Here is a 20,362-nt window from a genome sequence, read left to right on the forward strand (position 1 = left end):
CACCCCACCACCATGCAGCAATTGTTTTTAGATGATGCGTAAAACTTCGGCACAAGAATGCCTGGTGAGACTATAACTCATCACCAACAGCCTATTTAGGTCCACTGCAGAACGAAGGCCTCTCCCACTGACCTCCACCCGCCTCTGTCCTGAGCTGCCCGAGTCCATTCTATAACTAGTTAGAAAAAAAAGCTCCTTATTTTTTTTGCCCCTGACAAATCGGAACTTTTACTGCTCAAGAAACGCAGCAGAGGTCGCCCACCCGCCCCCATACCCGAGCTTGAACTCACAAGCTATGGTAACCCCATACCCCTGGTTAATACCCTACGGATTCTCGGCTTAACCTTACAGAGAGACGGAGCAGGCCTTGCAACGATCCAAAAAGTTCAAGAACAGTACTTCAAGTCACCCATCTCATTCGCCGTGAAGCAACAGGCGCCATGGTCTCAAAGAGCACGACACTATACACTTGAACCAAGCCCTAATCATCAGTAGGATTACTTACGGAACTCCATACCTCAGTCTCAAGAATAGCGAGCGCGACAAACTGAACATCCTTATCCGGAAGGCCTACAAGCTTGCACTTGGTCTACCTCCGACAACTTCTACCGACAAGCTAATGAACCTTGGTCTGCACAACACCTGGGAGAAACTCACTGAAGCTCACAAAACCAGCCAACTCGAAAGACTCAAACTCACCAAAACAGGTCGTCATACGCTACGTCGCCTTGGATACGATGCACAGGAGACCTCATATAGTAAACAGTGCATCCCCCTGGCTCTACACCAACTTATCACCATTGCTCCCATCCCCAGATATATGCATCCCGTATTCAATGCATACCGAAGAACAGCCAGGGTCATCACCCTCAGAAGATCCTACGGAGACAACAAACCAGCGATCCGCTACACAGATGCCGCCCGGTACCCTCGAAAGTCTGCGCATGCCATCAGCGTTGTCAACAACCATGGCACAGAACTCGCGTCGGCCACAATCCTAATCCTGGACACAGAGTCTGCAGAGGAAATCGCCATTGCCCTCGCTGCCACCACGGGCCCAGACTACCTCACTGTCATCTGACTCCAAAACCACCTGTCGCATTTACCAACTAGGTCATGTTTCTGGTCAAGCCATTTGCATCCTGAACACTCCCCAAAGCACCCCCCCCCTCCTCCCTCTCTCTCTCTCTCTCTCTCTCTCTCTCTCTCTCTCTCTCTCTCTCTCTCTCTCTCTCTCTCTCTCTCTCTCTCTCTCTCTCTCTCTCTCTCTCTCTCTCTCTCTCTCTCTCTCTCTCTCTCTCTCTCTCTCCCCCCCCCCTTTCCCCCTTGAACTCCACCTAGTCTGGACCCCAGGCCATGCATCCCTCGAGGGGAATGAAGTGGCCCACGCCGCTGCCCGCGAGCATACCTTCCGGCCCTTTCCCTTGTTGGCAATCGATGACCTCAGTGATGACATTCCAAGAAGATACATGGATGTCCTCACCCATTACCGACTGCAGTGCTGCATTTACCCCCCACCACACCCCAAGATGACCAGAGAGGGCGCCATTACCCTCAGACAGCTGCAAACTAACACTTACCCCCACGAAACACTACTCCAAGCCATCTACCCAACAACATACACATTGACTTGTCGACACTGCCCCACACCCAACACTCTCTACCATATGGTCTGGGAGTGCCGACAATTACCATCATTAGCCCCGTTACCAAACCCAACCCTGGAGCAGTGGGAGGACCAGCTGACATGCTCACGCCCTCAAGACCAGCAACGACTGGTGGACAGGGTCTGCTGGGCAGCCAAGGACCAAGGCTTCCTGGACTAAGGAGGCCTCCCACAACGGAACCCACACAGTTTAATAAATGCTTATTCCTCCTCCTCCCATGCCAAGGCTACACCTGGGTTGTGAAGCATGTCACAGTGAAGTGATACGGATTAATCCAAGCCACTTGGGGTCCTTCAACCACTGACACAAATATTTGTGTCAACGATCGAGTGATCGACACAAATAGTACATGCATGCAAGGGAACAAGGATGCTTAGGGGCTGTTGTGCCCTGGCACAATCCATGTTTTTTTTCCTTTGCCCTTTCCCCTCCCATTTGCTACCTTCCTTTTTGATTCACCACACACCCACATGCACGCACCTGTTCCGAAACATTCTACAGGCACTACTGCTCGTTCTACCAGAACTGTTCGTGGAGGAAGTCTTACGTACCTGAATAACAGTGTTGTTCGAAAAGGTGCAATCGTGGTGGATCATCTTGAGGCCCCGAATCAGGTGCTCCGGGCCATATGCCCACCCCACCTGCCACGTGAAAGAGGGGGGCTTTGCTACACTCCCTTACAATGGACATGTTTAGAAGAATGACCACTGCTTGTGTCCCAGGCCACGCCGAAGCTGGTAATGTGTCAGTAATGTCGAGCAGTGCTACAGCACAAAGAGCCACCGTAAAAACAAAGCACATGAATACTTATGCAGGGGACATGTGCACTTGCTTTTTTATTATTATTTCTAAAAGGCTGCAGTGGCCTCAAATGTTAGCAATTTAGAAAATACCATGTGCTGTTGCAACCTTTTAGAGAGCGCCATATCAATATTCTTAACAAGCGCACTCTTACCTTTCTCCCAATATCCACAACTATCTGTGGGGTACATACGCAGAAAAAGACAACCCTGTTTGCTCATCAGTTGTGTGTTGATTGTTCCAAAGAAGACCACAGCTCGCCCTTACGTTTTTGTGATCTGAACTGACGCAACACGGGAAAAAACGATGTACACAGGCACAGGCGTGTTTACTTTGACCACATTTTTTTTTTCCTCGGTAACTCAGTCCAGTGGCATTCATCAATGCACTTCGTTTATTTCTGCAATAGCTTTCTACTAACTCACCCGCCATCCTGTAACACTGAACGCTTTGCCGGCACTCCCAATCGTGATGGTCCTTTCCCACATGCCAGGAAGTCCATCTGAAGGCATAAAGGTTTTTTTATTTCATAACACCTCACGTTGACTCCTTCAGCTTCTAGCTTTATCAGAGGCGGTGAAAATATCTTTTGGATCCATGCTGCCATAGTATAAAAAAAAGACGGGACACAAAGAATGAGCAATTACACCTTAGATGCTGCTGGTGTCGTTTGTACCAACATTTGTGGGTAGAAATCTCAGCTCTAGGCGTTGGATGTGCAGGAGGCTTACAGTGCTGTACTTAGGCCCACAATTTGATGATTTTATCTATTTTATTCATGTTTTACCAGTCATTTCTGCCTAGATACGAAGGCGAAATAAAAATTTACTGTACCAGTTGATCCCAGTTAAAACCAGCTGAAAGATTTCCACTAGGGTGGTAGTCTGTACTGTCTTCCTTTCACATGTCCTTGGCTCAAGTTTGTTTTTATATAAAGGTACCCTCAGGGTCAAAGCATTACAGAGGGGAGTAGGTTTTAAATTTTTGAACTTACAATAGTATTAGGAACATGCAAATCAAGCTGTCATAACAAAACGGAAAAATTGGCCAAGGACAAATAGCAAAAAAACCCCCACAGTCGACAAAGTCTTTACACATGTCAGTAAAATACAAGGGAAAGCCGCCAAAGCCTCTATAGAACAGGCCAGTCAAAAACACAGGTAGAAGTTCCTTATAATATACACAGCTACAGGTAGTGATTTTCATTAATGAGAATAGATCACATTGAAAAGCACTAATCTCTAAAATAGCTGCAGTTGCTGCAAAGCGGCCATTCCAGTCACGTGATGTTTGTGGAATGAAAGAACAGCAGTATGAACATGTGACTCATAGGAATCTTTATGAGCATGACCTCAGCAAGATGATACCTTGGGGAGAAATTAGCTGAATCAACTGCTTAACATAGGATTATAAAATATTTTAAGAAATAGGTATAGCCATCTTATTTTGCGCAGGTTTAAGTTAGGTAGGTAGGCACTCAAGAGGTTACTTTACATACAGTAAGTGTATCGACTAGCTCAGGTCCACCCAGTTAGCGTGCACCCTTACAAAGACTTACTTATTCTAACATGCTCCGCTTCTGGTAAGACAAGCCATTCATAGACTTCATCAGAAACACAGATAACATTGTGTTTTTTACATAGCCCAGCAATGAACTCCAGCTCATCTCGAGAGTAGACCTGGAAGGGACAAGCAAACTGGTCTCCTCCTGTGCAACTTCCAGCAAAACATTTCTTTTGTAATAGTACAGACAATGACTCACCAAAAACAAAAAAGTCCTGCTCTCACTAACCCTTCATTTCTTCTGTTCATACCCATGGCCCTGACCGAGACTACACATGAACACATAATACATAGTGGGTTTTGAGGTAGCGTGTTTCAGCTGGTGCAAATAACACATAGAATGTAGATTACTGACACACAAACAACATTTATACACGCTTTTAAATTCCTTATGGTAACATAAAAAAAAATCTTGTTCAGAAGATGAATTTTACAGGAGCTTTTGCCAAGCCTTTCGTTCAGTGCAGCACTGAAACGGTACGTTCAAAAGCCATGACAGTTGGCCATGATAACTGGAACCATTATTGGCAATTTAATTGAGAGTCACATGTCAGATTCGGGCATTGCGAATTCCAGCTTTTCTGTAACTGAACACCTAAAGCTACAAAATACCAGAACAAGATTCCCCCCCCCCCCGAGTCACACATTTCTTTTGTACCTATTTGACAGAGTGCTTATAAAAGTTTTTCAAAGACATATCATCATTAACTCGATAGAGAAAGTGTGTCCTTTCACACTGCACGGTCTGAAAGCTAGCTTCTTTATAGAGACGAACCAGTCACAACATGTATGAAAGCATGTATTAAAGCTGCTTCCATGTAATTCTGGGCAGAAAGGGTTAAGCGCCTGACATTCATGTGTTCCACATCCTTTCATCATTCGGAACAGGGGCACCTGTACCATGCACTGGTTTGCGTGCCGTATCTGTACTTACCAAAAAATTACTGACATGATGGGCAGTACCAAATTGAATTTCGCTTCAACAGCAGTGCATCGTGCAGGCAAGGTGGACCAGCAATGGCACAAACAAGCCCACGTAGCGACAGCGTGAACTGTCTATTTTTCCACCATCCAGCCTTTTTTGTTCCAGTCCACCACTTACCACCCCAATCGCTTAGCAAGCACTGTCCTTTGGCCTACGAATTTGGTTAGCGCACTGGCTAAGAGTGTCGCACCGCCTCTCTCCTCAGCCATCTCAATGCTGTACTCGTAGAAACTGAGCCGCACCCTGCCAAAGCGATGAGATGCGGATTACTTGACAAGTCCTAGCCAATTTCTTTAAGGTTAGGAAAGCATGCGCTATGAAGCAGAAACACCAATACCCTTCTAAAAAAAAAAAAAAAAAAAATCCCGGCCGCGGCGGGCGCTTTTCTGATGGAGGCGAAAAGCAAAAACGCCCGTGTGTACGAGATTTCGGCGCACCATAAAGATCCCCAGGTAGTCAAAATTAATCCGGAGCCCTCCACTACGGCGCGCCTCATCGCCTGCGTTGCGTCGGCGCGTTAAACCCCACAGTCAATCAATCGACCTTCTAAAAAAAAAAAAAAGAGGTGGGTTATCACAAAAGGTTTACCCAGGGCCTATGCAAACAGCATATGCAAATACCCGCCTGCTTAAAAAGATTCATTGTCTATACTGCCCCCTTTTATGGAGTCAGGACCATTCAGGAAGCACTCTCCCCATCTTCAAGAAGGGACTACATTGCAAAAACGCGATGATCAAACAGGAGAATGCTCAGTTTTCCCAACAACAATTGTATCATTGAAGGAGCACACATTTTCCTCCAGATCTGAAGTTGTCATCACTTCAGTGTTCAAATCATGTTTCGTATTGTAACGATGGTTACAATAAAAAAAAGGCAAACTGGGTTTATTAGACAAGGCGAACTTGTGCCCACAAGAAACGAGCTCTGGCTAGCCTCAACCGTTCCACGGTCTTCTTCCTCTTTCCCTTCGTTCGGCGCGCACTCCTCGTCCTCTTCCTTGCTTTCGAGCACCGCCTAACGGACAAACGGGAAGGTACACCCCTATGTACCTGGCGGGAAGTTCACACTACCACGGGAGGTGCTGCAGTATGTTCAGTTTGCAACCCCTCACCAACCGCACTGAACATATCAGGAAGGATGATTCTGTTCACTGAAATGTCACAATTCAATGCTGGGGATTCAATGCATAAATCAAATAAAGCTCTAATTCATTAATCTAAATCTTAAAGCATTTGTAGACTCATAGTGCAATAAAAAAAATTCCCCCGCATTTCCCCGTGGGGGGAGAATGTGAAAGTGCGAATGCACGGTTGTCGGCCCGCTTGCGACGCTTGCGCTCGGCCCCCGCAGCCCACCGCCTCGCCGCCTTCTCTTCCATCTCTTCCATCGGGTTTGTAGTATCACGTGTACACCACGCAGTTATCAAGCCGCTATAACGCCGCTGAGTCGCCAACGCACGCCGCTGACGACGTAGTTTGAATGCGTTAAAGATATAAGGCGCGTCACTAACACTGATATCACCGTCGCGTCCGTGGCTTGGTCGGTAGAGCGTCGCGCTGCGGCCGCAAAGTCCTCGGATCGAAACCTGGCGCCGGATGCTGTTTCTTTTTTAAATATAGAGGAGCACTGCGGACGCTGCCGCCGCCGGCGGTGGGTGGTTTGGGGTCGCTTATAAAGTGCATTCGCACTTAAAACAATTCACACAAAACAATGAACCGACTGTGCCACTGAAATCGGCAATGAACATGACAAGTACCTTCCCGAGTGGGTTGTTAGGATTGTTGACAATGATCATCTTTGTCTTGGCGGTAAACTTTGACGCCAACTCCTGCCTGTCAAACTGCCAGTCTGCACTTGAAAGTGGGCCTTTCTTGGTCTGTGCAAAGAGGGGGGAGACCAACATCATTATTTAGGCACAAAACTGCACCCATCCTGTTGAGCTAGGGTAACAGTGTCAGTCCACAGTTTTGTGAACCTACAATGGCACGGGTAAACAAATGCACACAATGCCCACAACAAATAAGTAAAGCATTCAAAAAGGTGAACCATTTAAATAAACCATAGCTACCCAAATTTGCAAGCACAGGTTTAAAACTTTTTTTCTTTCTTATAAGCTGATGCCCTGCTGCAGTGAACTCAGTATTCTGTATCTACACAACGTCACTCATAGTTACAGGAGCAATAGTTGCAGCAGATGCTAAATACAAAAATGCCCACATACCCAAGATGTTGGTACACTTTATTATAAAACTTCAGGGATAGAATTCAGAGTTGTGTCCCTTTCAAGGGCCTTTATTTAGCACCCGTTTCAAGTCGTGACGAAATTCTGGCTGCAGGGAATTTGATTAAGATAAGCGGAGAAGCCAACACTCCACCTTGCTTGTTTTGCGTCCAGTCTATGTTGTGCACCTTCAGCCAATCAGGACCCGCTTGAAGCAGATGCGTTTGAAATGGGCTCAACTCAGAATTCCGTCCCCAACTGCCCAGAGAATAAGTGGTTCTCGGTCAAAGATGTGCGAGAACCACTTCTGAAGTTGCAAAAGTGATGGGGGACCCTGTGGAAGGGGGCTGAGAATGGAGAGAGTATTGACACACGATATTTTGTCAAAATAATTTTGTCCTCATGCTCCTGAAGGTCGTCATTACTTTTATTTCACGGTTGGCTTTCACGCACAACTTCAATGTTCTACGGGAAAGCCAACCTAACAATCATGTTGCGCAAGAAGGCTTATGCTTTGCGGCAAAGCCAACTAGAAAAATACTACCGTGTTGTTCCAACCAGGCCTAGAATTACAACTCTTTAATCCCTTCCAGGTTTTCAGGTGATGGATGACCAGCGATATGGCAACCACCATTGATAACCAGCGTCCTAAATGCACGTCACATCGTTACTGCCATCCGCGGGCACTGTTCCCTGCTCTTGATATAAATTTTGAAGACAGTCAGCTTTTGGAGCCCCATGTAACTAATGCCTTGCTCATACCACAAATGGTATTAGCAGAAGACACAGACACAATGCTGGACACAAAACACGGACACAACAGACCAGCATTGTGTCCGTGTTTTCTTCTCACACCCTGTGTTTTTTCATTCAAGCTGAAATTTCAAGTTAATATGAACCAACTCACCCAATCCCAAGCAATTATACATGAAGGGTAGCTTGCTCGTACATGCAAAACTTGGCTTAAAGGGACACTGAAGTGAATTTGTCGGAGTTTTATTTGCGGCTGCATTGTGCAGTTTGTTCGACGTATTTCATTATTCGACTATTCACCAGAAGTGAAGAAGATCTGTAATGGGTGGCAGAACAGAAAAAAAAAAATAATGCGCAGCTCGTGGCCGCCGTGCCAACTACTGCAATCACGGCATGCTGGTTGGCAATGCAATGGCTGGAAATGTATGGGCGAGTTTAAATACCAGCACATTGTTGAGCAGGTCAAGATGTTTTTGTTTTATGGTTCAGCTTCGAATGACATTGCCGCACAAGCCAGACTGCACTGCCTGTCTTCGCTGCAAACTTACCAGACTAATTCTAAAAAAAATTAAGGATTTATCTTGACTTACCTTTTGTTCTGCTTATACACTGTACATACACCCATCCCCTAACAAAGCTGCAAAAGGTGCGAGCAAAAGATTGCATCGCTGAGCCGACAATGCAACAAAGGCAAAGTCTTACCGGGCGAAGGGGAACGTACACGGGCACCCCTTCCGCAACCTGAACCATTGGTTTGTAGCACGAAAAGAAGGGTTCTATGAGAATCACCTAATAAAGAAAGGGGAAAAAGGTTACTCTGATTCCACTATGACAAGAAGCGGTGAGGTGCAACATTCTGAAAAGATTACGTGGTATGGTCAAGTGAACAAATGCGACAAAGTCACTTCGTTTTTAAAATTGTATATTTCACTCTGAACTGTGCATAGCAGCTTTCCATGCCCATCATTAATGAAGGTGGATATTACGCTGGAAATAACAAAACCAGGTTCTACCAGGTCATCAGCGAAATTATGCCGTGAAGTGTTAATGCAAGCACGATCCTACTACTCCGATTTCACAATGCAGTGGTTTTTTTTTTTTTTTTTTTTCCCTCAGAAACCTCCTAAATGTTAATTTCAGGCAAAAGCAACATAAATCACAACACACCTCTGGGTGGAGCATGGTAGTGTAAAAAAACATGTAAAGTGAATGTAGCCCCCTTCCGCATCGACACATACCAAAAAAAAGAAGAGAGGTAACTTTCCATGTAGGCACCACTTTGAACATCACAAAGATATCAATAATGAATCAGGCATGTACTATGAACATGCTGTCCCCGTCTGACCTTCCCAGCTGTTAAGACATGTTTGGGGAGTGGCATGTCAACTGTAGCTTTAGAATTTACACAGGGGGCCAAAATAGTACTAATGAATCCGCGAATGATGCGCACGAATGATGATGTGCATAGGCAACATGCTGCATGGGTTTCCGGCCCACTGCTTAGTGAATGCCGTGTAGCCTGGCCCTTTGAGTCTGCCAAATGCTCGCAAAAGGTAGTGCTTGCACAAAAAACAAAACTTGCGTTAGCTGTGAAAAAGAAAAGAATACCTCATCTCCAGGGTTGACGAAAGCCTGAAAGGAGCAGTAAAGCGCCTCCTGTGCTCCAACAGTGATAAGCAGCTCCTTCCCAGGGTCCAAGCCTCTCCCTATAAGGCCAGAGTACAGCCTACTCAATGCTTGCACAAGACGTGGATGGCCCTGAAAAATTACGGGTGCAATTAAGCTAGCGGCTGGCATAGATAACTTGCATTGAAGCATTCCAAACCACACAGTGCAACAGCGACAATTATCAGGGGATGACAAGCAATGCTACTGTACAACTGGATTTTGTAGTGAAGAAATTACGGCTATTTATTATATTTATTGCATTTACTCTGTACTTTGTGTACTATGTACTTTGTGCCTGTTGTGGTGTGGGTCATACTCCGACGATCCTCCGCACGCGGCTGCCGTGTAGACGGCGCCGGCGTGAGAGGCAGGCAAGAGACAAAGGCAACCGACGCCAACCTCCAAGGGGGGTTTATTCCCAAAACCTCCCTTAGCTGGCTCCGTCTTCTCGGATCCCGCGTTGCTCGAGCGGCCGGAGTCGTTCGACTCCCCCGCTACCGGTGGACGATGGTCGGTCCAGGCTCGAACGGGAAGGCGCCAGGTCGCTCCGCCGCCGCCGTCTCGTCGTCTCGCCCGGAGCGGCCGCTCGCCGCCGCCGCGCGCCGCAGTCCAAGTCCTCGCTCTCCACAGCCGCCTCCCGCCGAAGCGACCCCCGCGACGCCGTATCCCCGCTCCCACGCTACGAAGCGCGCCGGTGGCGCCATCTCGCGACGCGCAAACGAACCCCTCTATTCTTGCCGTGTTGTTGCGCAATCCCGCGCACGCCGCGCGGGCCTCTGAGCGCTGCCGCGTACGGAGTCGGGATCGCGGGCAGCCACAATTCCCACACTGTATTTATGCTATTCCTTCCATACAACTGAATTAGTGGCAAATAAGTTTTGCACTTTATTTATACATTCCTTCCCCACCCCCTTTTTTTGCCTGCTGCCTCCCCAAGGTGTACGTACACTATAAATTAACCTGCAGGCTGCCACACATTTCACAAATGACAAAGAGTGGACACAGAAATGTGCTTTCAGCTAGGCTCCACTTACTCTGGGATGCCAATTGATGGCAGTAACATTCAAGAAGCAAAATTTTATGAGTGTTCCACCTACACGATTATTGACTCTTCGAGATCTCCATTTCTAAATGCCAGTACAAGCTCACAACAGCTCCCACAAGTGTGGAGGATGAAATCGTGTATTACTGTACTCGCAGTCATGTTTACTGGCCACAACAGATCGCAACAGTATCGAGAAAGTTGAAACTGTAGTTTTACGTGCCCGCTGTGAGCCATGCTGCGGCGTAATGAGGTGGATGAATTTAGAACCCGTGGAGATTTTTAACGTGCACAAAAGGCGCAAACACCACACAGGCACTTGCTTTTCACCTCTATCAGTAATTAACGCGCGTTTCCATGCTCAGTGGCACAATGCCTCAGCCACTGAGCCCTCAAGCGAGGTAACGAGCCTTTTCTAAAGAAGAAAACAAAAGGTTTCACCAGAAAAAAAAAAAAAAGCAAACAACAGGGCCCCGTTCATTCTGCATCCTGAAAAGAGATACAAGCAGCACTTAAAAGTGGGAACTACTTTTCAACTAAAGATAATTTTCTAATCTTCTGCTCTTTGTGGCCCTTTTTTTTTTTTTTTCAGTTGGTGCTTCAAATGAGTGTTGCCACAGTGAATACAATCCAGTAAGGTGACTGAAAGGTATTTGTTGAACCCCACAGACCACTGGTGATGGCACTGCAGTATCTTTTCCAGGACTGCTCAAGGCGAGCCCACAAAGGCTACAATGTATGCCACGTAGCTCTGGGCATGCATTTTTCTTTCTAGGTTCATGCGAAATCCACCTGTCCATAGAGTGTGAAGAACAGTGGATAAATTTCTCAATCTTGTCTACATATATAGTATGTCTGCGAATCTTTTATATGGTGCAGACTGACCAACAGCTGATGCAATACCTGCACCAAACTTTTACTTTTTGTCAAGTCTGCCTTCTCGAAGTCCCTCAGCCTTCATAACCAGCAAGCAGAAACATTAGCTGTGGCTGAAGGGAGTGTGTTTGGTGCTACTTATCGCATTCTCTTGCAAGTGTCGACCACACAGATGACAACCTTGAGTAACTAACTCAAAACCAAGCAGATGCAATTGCAGGGGCAGGCCCAGAGCGACTACAAGAGGAGGAGTAACTGGGGGCATGGTCGGCAGTGGCTGTTCGCATGCACACTGCACCCTCAGCGAGTGGAGGAGGTGGTTGGGGACGACGGGGGAGACAATCACCCCTTTCCCTGGATCTGCCACTGGATGCTATAAGCAACAAATGATTTTACCCCGTGCAATCAAAAATTGCTGAATTCCGTTGTAGCTGCACTCTCACTCATAACGCACCCTTAGGAACCAAGTACACAATGTTGATGTATTTGAGTGAGCATATTGGAAAGACATGCTTCAAAACACGAGGTAGATGAAGTGGGCTGGCCTCCTTTACCCCCTGGCTCTAATACATCCTAATTAAACATTTGGCCTGAAGCCAGAAAATAAAGATTCACTCAATAAATTTTTACTAATCATGAGAGCACCTTGATACAATTACGCTTCCATATAACGAAATCATTAAAATTGGCCATTTACTTTGCTGCATTAAAATTTCACTAAACAGAAAATTCACAACCACTAACCGGAATGGTGAACACTACCAGTTTACAAGCCAGTTGTGAGTAATCGTTCAGAACAGCCTTTTGGGCGGTATAATTCACAATTGAAGTCAGGCTCATGCTCTGCATTCGTGGTAACGGAGATTGCGTCCCATTTTGATGCTTGTCGCACTCACCTACTGTCACACATGTAGTACGGACAAACACTTACTGTGCGAGCTAAAGCACACCCTGCGGCCCGCATTGCTTTTGCTTGCACCTTTCAAAGATTGCTCAAATGTCTCGCTTGAGGGCAGGAAAAGAAAAAAAAAATGCATGCATTACAGTCATTTTTTGTGCCAGCACTAACTCCGATTACTCCTTGTTGTCTGCTAGTTATCTGCAAGACCTACGGTATTTGCACAATTCTAACACACAGACAAGTTTATGTAGGAAAATTTGACAAAATAATTTGGCGCCGATTATACCTTGCAGATGTAAAAGACATAACACCACATGACACCACACCACAAACTTACTTATCCAGCTCCTGCTGGTATTAAAACTGGAGGTGGAACATTAAAAGCATATGCAATTTCAAGTGCCTTGACATTCAAAATTTTAGGCGTGACGGGCAGTTAATTTGCTGCTAATTCCTTAATTCCACCTTGAAGTCTTCAAGTTCTCGAAAACATTCGTTGCCCAGGGCTGGTGAACTTTTATGAAAATGTGGCTCTGCTTTGTTTATGCCAATCACGCACACGTCTCCATTATGCTGCTCGGTTCATGATAGCACCTCTTCGGTGCCATAACAACTGAAACGAGGTGCTAATTGCAGCAGCAGAAATATGTGCAACAGATGGCTCAGGTACACCCACTGAGGAATGTGTGCACCAAATTTACTCTCGTGATCTTGACAGATTGTTTTGGATTGAATGTAGTTGGACACGGGAGGAGCTTGTGCCCGTGGCAGTGCTGCTGGCAGCTTTGAAGCAGAATTCAGATTGTAATGCGCACACTCATTGGAAGGCTACTTTTAGCACAAAAAAAAGTGGTAGAATCATGAAAATACGGTAGTGGGTGCAAAAGTGGCTAGCCGGCATTATACAGGGTGTCCCAGCTATGATGCACCAAGATTTAAAAAAGGAGTAATAGCGTAACTCGAAGAAAACCTAATGCATATTGTTTGCAGTACTGTGGAGAAGCGGGCAGCATTTTTTTCGTTAATGAGACTTAACTAATTAATTGTACTCAATTATCTAACTCGAGAAGTACTGTTCTAATCACTAAAGTGTCAATGAGGCACTTGTAGGTACCCACGAGGGGCATCTAAATGCGGTATTTTCAGCGACGAACTAAATGCGTACTCATTTATTCTGACTGATAAAGAAAACCCGCGAAATATGAAAGATACCTCGTGACGGTGCCTCCGCGTGCATCGTAAAGCAACGCCCTCAAACAGGCTGCCTCTGAGTTAGCCAGAATGAAATAAACGAAAGAAAGAAAGAAGAAATCGCGACAGAGTTTGTGCTTTATATGCACACGCGTCCCGCGAATCTTGTTGTTGCTGCTCCTTCCATGCATGCCATTATCAAGGTGATGCGCTGTCTCTTCGGGCGGGTGATAGGGGAAGCAGTTGCTTTCAATCAGCTTATTTGGGGACGCTGCTTTACAATGCGCATGGAAGCGCCGTCACGTGGTATTTTTTCATATTTCGCTGGTTTTCTTTATCAGTCAGAATAAATGAGTACGCAATTAGTTCGTCACCGAAAATACCGCAGTTAGATGCCCCTCGTGGGTACCTACAAGTTCCTCATTGACACTTCAGTGATTAGGACAGTAATTATCTAGTTAAGTAATTAATTACAATTAATTAGTTAAATCTAATTAACAAAAAAAATACTGACCGCTTCTCCACAGTACTGCAAACATTGTGCACTAAATTTTCTTCGAGTAACACCATTGCTCTTTTTTTTAAATCTTGGTGCATGATAGCTGGGACACCCTGTATACTGTGTATGTGTGATCTCTGCCCCGGTCATAAGACTGTTCCCAGTGTAGAAGTACAGCCGTTAAGAAGTACCATGCAGACTGCCTGCTTTCTGACGGTGCGAGGATTGCCATTCTGTCACAGTGCGGTGCCCAACTTTCTTTTCCCTCTGCTTCTCTCTTTCTTTATTTCCTGAAAGCTGCGGTCCCGAGGTGTTGAAGAATGTGGCCCTAGCACACGTATGTACTGCCGATAACAGGCCGAGGGAGCAACCGTGACCGCCCAACAAAGACGGCATAATAAAGCAACGCAGATGCATAAAGAGTGATGGCAAACACAGATAAGTGGCTTCCCAGGCACCGTCCGCTTTACAGGTGGCCCGCGATATCCGCGCGCTTTGAGGCAACGCCAGCAGCGGCATAGTTACAAGAAGAAAAAACAAATTATTTGAGCACATGTTGACCAGTGGACACCACAGCAAGACTGAGACTTTGTCATGCAGCTGGAAAACGTTACCAACGAGGAACATACTAGCAAAATGTCACCATCTTAATTAGTTCAAAACAGAGACCACCAAGGCTAGTCTCAGCTACCATGCAGCTGTACTACGTAAAGTAATTCCTCGTTATAACGAACTTGCTTTACTCGAAATATCACTTTATTCGAAATTTCTTCTGGTTCCAACCCAAATGTATGCATTTTAGGCCGCATTAATCGAAGCGCACAAAGAGCTGGGCCCGCTTAGAGCGAAGTGGCGAGCGGAGGCATCGTCCAGCGGTGGCGATACAGCGGCGAGTCAGGCGGTCAAATGGCGGGTTAACAAGCTGGCGTTTCCCCTGCGATTTTCTTGAGCCTGTCACGCTTAATTCGCGCCATCCGACTTTGTACAAACGGTCCAAATGCAAGGTAGGGTCACTGAATTTTGTTCCTAGACATTGGTCAATAGCGTGGATGTGATGGTGCATGAACACTGACACTCGAAGTGTAGAATAAGCAGTGCTGTTGACAGCGGGCGCCGAAAAACTGTTGTTTTGCAAACTTCACGGCTGCACACTTCGTGAAAAAAAAATTGCCCATTGATCATGCAAAACCCTAGTGCAAAACCAGTCAGTTTTCATGATTGCGCTTTGTACCCACAATGAGCGGTCAATCATTGTTTTTTGAGCTCAACAAAAACAACCTTGGACTCGAACCACCAAATTTGCGACGCTTTCCAGCGCGAAACTCTCGTAGCTTTCCATGATGCCCGCACCAAGCTCCATCCCCCACCCCCCCCCACTTCTATAAAAGTGGCCACTGCCTTCTCCTCCTCATTCGCTCTGCCGTCTGAGAGGTGTTCAGACGCCAGTCACTGTTTGTTCAAATGGAGAAGGCATTGCTCGCGCCCTGCAAGAACATGAACCAGCCAAAGCTCACCGCCTTTTATGCACCTGAATAAAGTTCTTCTCCACTTTGTGCTTTCATTCCTCGTAGTTTTGGCGCAAATAAAGTTTTACTTTAGCTTTTCTCGAGTTGTCGCTTACATCAAAATGCCGCTTATAACAAAATTGTTTGCCGTCCCACTGACTTCGTTATAACGAGGGATTACTGTATATAGTGAATGATTCGTTTACTTCAGCTTGTGAAGTGATCCGCTTTGAGCCCTACACCCGGCACACAGGGTGCACACCACGTGAGCCAGACCCCTACTCACGTAAACGTACGTGTACTGGTGGAGAGAACGGTCCAGGGCGGCCTTACTCAGTGCCTCCAGGAGGAAGCTCGGTGGCTCAGTGGTGGGGAAGCCCTGGCACAGGTTGACGGGCTGAAGGTCCCCCGCCAGCTCGATGAGGCGGTCCCTGGGAGGGGGGAGAAGAGGGGTCAGCGGAAATGAAGCAAGAAAAAAGACAAAACAGAGGGAACTCCCTACTTAAACATGCTCCCAACAAAATTTTTTTTTTTTTACAATGCTTTACATCTAGGGACAGATGAGCTGTAGACCCTGTTCCAACATAACTACAGCTGTGAAATTAAACTACAGCCTCACGAGGTGTGCCACTAAGGAAACCATCGGTGCGAGCACATAGCTATGTCATGTGCTACGTCCCTTGCTTTGAAGGTACGATACGAGAAAACCCGGTGTGTTGCCCTTCAGACCGATTTTCGCTGCAGCCAGGCATAGTTCACATTCTGTGCTATAACTCCTGAACAGGCACTGAAATCTGTGGGACCCAAGCTGCTGCAGCTAGTAATTTTCCTCGCAGTTTTCTTCAGCAGTTCAGGAAATCCTACACAAAGTCCAAGTTCTGACAGCATAATGATGTCATACATGGATATGCACTAATGGGTGTGAATGGGGCCAGTTGGCAGTTTTTTTTATTTTTAACAAGAACTTTCTTGGAACCCCCCCCCCCATCCCACCCCTTGGTTGGCTGCTCCAGACACTACTTTCAATGCCAAGCATACCTTGCCAAGTTTGCCCAAGATATGCTGCACATATAAACTTCTGTTTCCAGTGATGGCTACAGAAAACTCCACATTCCTGAAGATAATTGCCAAACCATAACTCAAGACATTGAAAGAAAATTACTAGTATGCCCTCGTGCTAGCTTGCAGCATTTGCCACACTGACTCAATTTACAATTACAAACTGAAGTGGCTCTCAGTCACGACATGAAGAAAATGATCCATCTAAAGGCAGACATTGTGCATGCTTGACAGCCTCATTTTCATGCTGCTAGTACCAATTATTTAAGCAAACATTGCCTCCATCAAAATTTTTACATTTGGAAAGATAAAGCTTATAAATATGTTTATTAAATCAAAATTCAGATTTCTGGAAGACAATTTATAAAAATTTCCAATATGTTCCTGGCTTTCCACACTGAAAAGACCACCCAACCTTTTCATCTCCGAATTTACAAGAATTCGAAAACCTGAAAATGAAGCCTTGGTACATTCTATACCCCAGACAAGAAGAGACAGGAATACTGCAGCTTAAATGACTCACCAAATATTTTTTGTCACCTTTTCCAGGCGCTTTGCCACTTGTAGCTCTGACATTTTTGCCTGAAAATAAGTGTTTCCGGTATTCACTTGTGTGAAGTGCTGCACATCCACTAATGCAGAAACAGGAAAGTTTAACAAATAAATTAGAAACAAGCCGACAGGAAGCAAACTGACAGCAGGGACAAGAATAGTGGGAACAAGACAAGCACAGATGCAAGGAGCACTGGGAAACACAAGCACGTACTGCCAAAAAAGACGAGGACTGCCATGGTCCCCGTCGTCTTTGGCAGCATGTTTTTCCCAGCGCTCCGATACCCTTTCGAAATGTTCAAACACCAACCAGCCCACCTCCAAGCTGTGCTGGACTAGTTTCATCCCAAGCGTACCTGGTAAACAACTGCCTTACAAGTTATTTAATGCAGCAAGCCCCGTGAAATTTCTTGCAGGCAGATAGATACTTTTTCTCCCCATTTACGAGGCCGACAGGACAACATTCAGACAACATTATCACCATTTATTACTGCACCCTTAAAGGCCCAAAGGGCATTGACATGGTGGTGTATTTACTTGTTTATTTTGCTTTGGAAGTGGCATGTTGACATTCAGCATTGAAAAGGTAATTTCAAGATCTCAACGCCCAAGCCCTATTTGTGCTATCAGGCACACTGCACTAGAGGGCTGCACATTATTTCAGCCCACAGGCATTCCGCACCATGCGCCAACATTTTTTACGCATGGCCACACAGAAAACAAGTGCAGTAATAAACAGAGGACGAGGCGTTTATTTATTACCTCTGCTTAATACTGCGCTTGTTTTCTCTGTGGCTATGAACCAATACACCCAAACCTTTTCCCTTCTATGTACACATGGATTTTTTTTTCACCCATCAGAAAGACAGCTGCCAGGGCAGGGGGGGGGGTGTTGACTTGGGCTCAGCAATAAAAATCTAATTCAATGTTTTTGGGAAGACAATTAACTTTTAATGCCAATACAGATGCTCTGGTTGCCCTTTCAAACAGCATAAACTTCTCAGGTAAATACCAAGGTCAAAAAAGCAGCCATTTCCCGCTGCTCAAAACAAAAGAGGCCATGTAGACAACACACAACCTTGCGCAAATTCAAAGTACTGGACCTTTCATACCTCACTACATTGCTGTTGCTGGAAGACTAAAGGATGCTGTGATGGCAGAGTAATTTGTGACTAAAGAAGAAGATTCAAATGATCGGTTTTTGTTACCACAATTAGCAACGCAAAAGGGGAGAAGCCAAAAGCAGACAGTCAGTTCGCTGAGTCCATGCCAAAAGACACATTCCAACAGGAACCACACAAAGAGAGCTATTACTGATAAAACCAAGCAGGACATAGCAGAGTGCGTTGCCAAGCTGCCTAACAGTGCAATGACGGGGTTCATCTTCACATCGGACGGTGAAACTATCGCTTGGAATATCACTTCAGTGTCGACACCTTCACCCTAATCACAAGCACCAAGTGCCTCTGGGTGGACGAGCAGCTGGAATTTCACCATTTTTTTTACAACCAGCCCCCATGAGAGAAATTGTAGTAGGATTGTCAGCGAAAATTGAAACCAAATAAAAAAAAAACCCTTGAGCCCAACACATAGCGTTCTGTGGTTACGTTTTAGCAAAGACAAGTGCCACCACCCATGACAGTCCTTACATTAGGCGTGTTGCTCAAACAGCAGCTGCCTACAGGCACTCGCAGCACCAAGAACATGCAGGCAGGGAAGGCACAATTTGTCAGGTGGAGACAAATGTAATCCCCCACTTCGCCAGCTGCGCTTTGCTGGGAGTGCAAGCTGTGGCACATAAACGTACGAGCAGTGTAAACAGGGCTGAGATATCAGCTGCACCTGCCTCCTGTTTTGTGCACACTGTACTGGGACGCGAAACAAGACAGGCAATAACCTGGCTTCTGGTATCTGCCCTCACCAGAATAATCAGCCATTTTGCAATGCCCCTGAAGAAAAACAAAAGTGAAAAAAAAAAAAAAAGGTTGCCTTGAACACGCCCAGTGCATCCAGAAGTTTTTCTCTCGTCATGTTCCCCTATTTTCCTTGCCCCCTGGAATGAAATGCTGTAAGCACCACTGCCAGCTGTCCCATCTTGTGCTATTCCTGGTTTTCTTGCTTAACTGCCTTCTTTTCCATGGTTCAATAACATCTTTTTATGCCCCATCTTCCAGGTCATCTCTTTCCTTTCTGCTGGTTTCAATGGTTGGTCTATTCTGTATGCTTTATAGAGTTAACCATTTCACTGTGACTCCAATTTTTTTCTGATACATTATGTCGTCCTTAAATTATTACTTCCTTAATTCAGTAACCCTATCAGCAATCAATGGCTTTTCCCTGTTCAATGCTCAAATTATGCTTCCTCTTACAGCTGAAGTGAATCCCATCCTGTTGAAAAGATTGCCCATTCCCAATGCTCCCCATTGTTGTTTTTGTCTGTCGCGTGAAGCCCTAGTTTGCTACCACACCTCTCAATCCCACTGTTTGCAGTGACTACTGCCCCCTAAGTGTGAATCAAGTCCCTCTATAGAAAAATCAATGAAGGGACTTCAGGTGCAGGTGCCCTGCTTATCACTTACGGGTAGATGCACACTGCAATACCCCCTGCTGTAATTACTGAGAACTAAAATAGTGCAGACTAGTGTGGTGGAGTTGGAGAGGACTGAAAATTTCAAGGCACGCACGGATAAGTTTGACAGGAATACTGACAAAATGGGGCGAGTTCTCTTGGACTACACTGAAAGGATGGAACTGATGAAGGTACACGGTACAGAGAAGAGCACAGGCAAACTACACGGGCAGTACGGGAAAAAGCATCATGCATCAACTAGCATTTTATCACACCAGCACTCCTCCTTTGGCTCACTGAGATGACAACTGACACTGTGGGGCTGTAGTGTGGGTAATGGCCACAATAGCATCCCGCATAGCCATTGCCCATCACCACAGCCCAGTCTACCCGCAGAAGGGTCCCATGCACTGCCAGATTGGGCCATTGACAGGGTAGCAGTCTTGCTAGAGAAAGAAGTGAAATGAACGTCTCTGCAGGCACACAAGACCTCGGGGGACTCACTCCAGC

At 45.9% G+C, this 20,362-nt stretch overlaps 1 protein-coding gene across 9 annotated transcripts in view; it reads right to left on the reverse strand.

Moving 5' to 3' along the window:
• LOC144140711 (kynurenine aminotransferase-like) overlaps positions 1–20,362 on the reverse strand; it is a 70,020-nt gene that overhangs the window by 20,470 nt on the left and 29,188 nt on the right. For 4 of the 9 annotated variants that reach the window (XM_077672317.1, XM_077672321.1, XM_077672323.1 and 1 more), the window contains exons 2-9: positions 17,255–17,313; positions 15,959–16,103; positions 9,599–9,748; positions 8,693–8,779; positions 6,773–6,892; positions 4,027–4,147; positions 2,894–2,970; positions 2,219–2,308 (exon numbers count right to left, since the gene is read on the reverse strand). In XM_077672317.1, the coding sequence (XP_077528443.1) occupies positions 2,219–2,308; positions 2,894–2,970; positions 4,027–4,147; positions 6,773–6,892; positions 8,693–8,779; positions 9,599–9,748; positions 15,959–16,103; positions 17,255–17,313 (849 nt within the window). Of the gene's footprint in view, positions 1–2,218; positions 2,309–2,893; positions 2,971–4,026; positions 4,148–6,772; positions 6,893–8,692; positions 8,780–9,598; positions 9,749–15,958; positions 16,104–17,254; positions 17,364–18,395; positions 18,456–20,362 lie in introns of all 9 variants that reach the window. The other 5 variants (XM_077672316.1, XM_077672318.1, XM_077672324.1 and 2 more) reach the window with 3 other exon arrangements.

The sequence above is a fragment of the Haemaphysalis longicornis genome, unplaced genomic scaffold, assembly GCF_048455015.1.
Source record: "Haemaphysalis longicornis isolate Haplotype H1 unplaced genomic scaffold, Haemaphysalis longicornis Haplotype H1 scaffold_1, whole genome shotgun sequence".
Lineage (NCBI taxonomy): Eukaryota > Metazoa > Arthropoda > Arachnida > Ixodida > Ixodidae > Haemaphysalis > Haemaphysalis longicornis.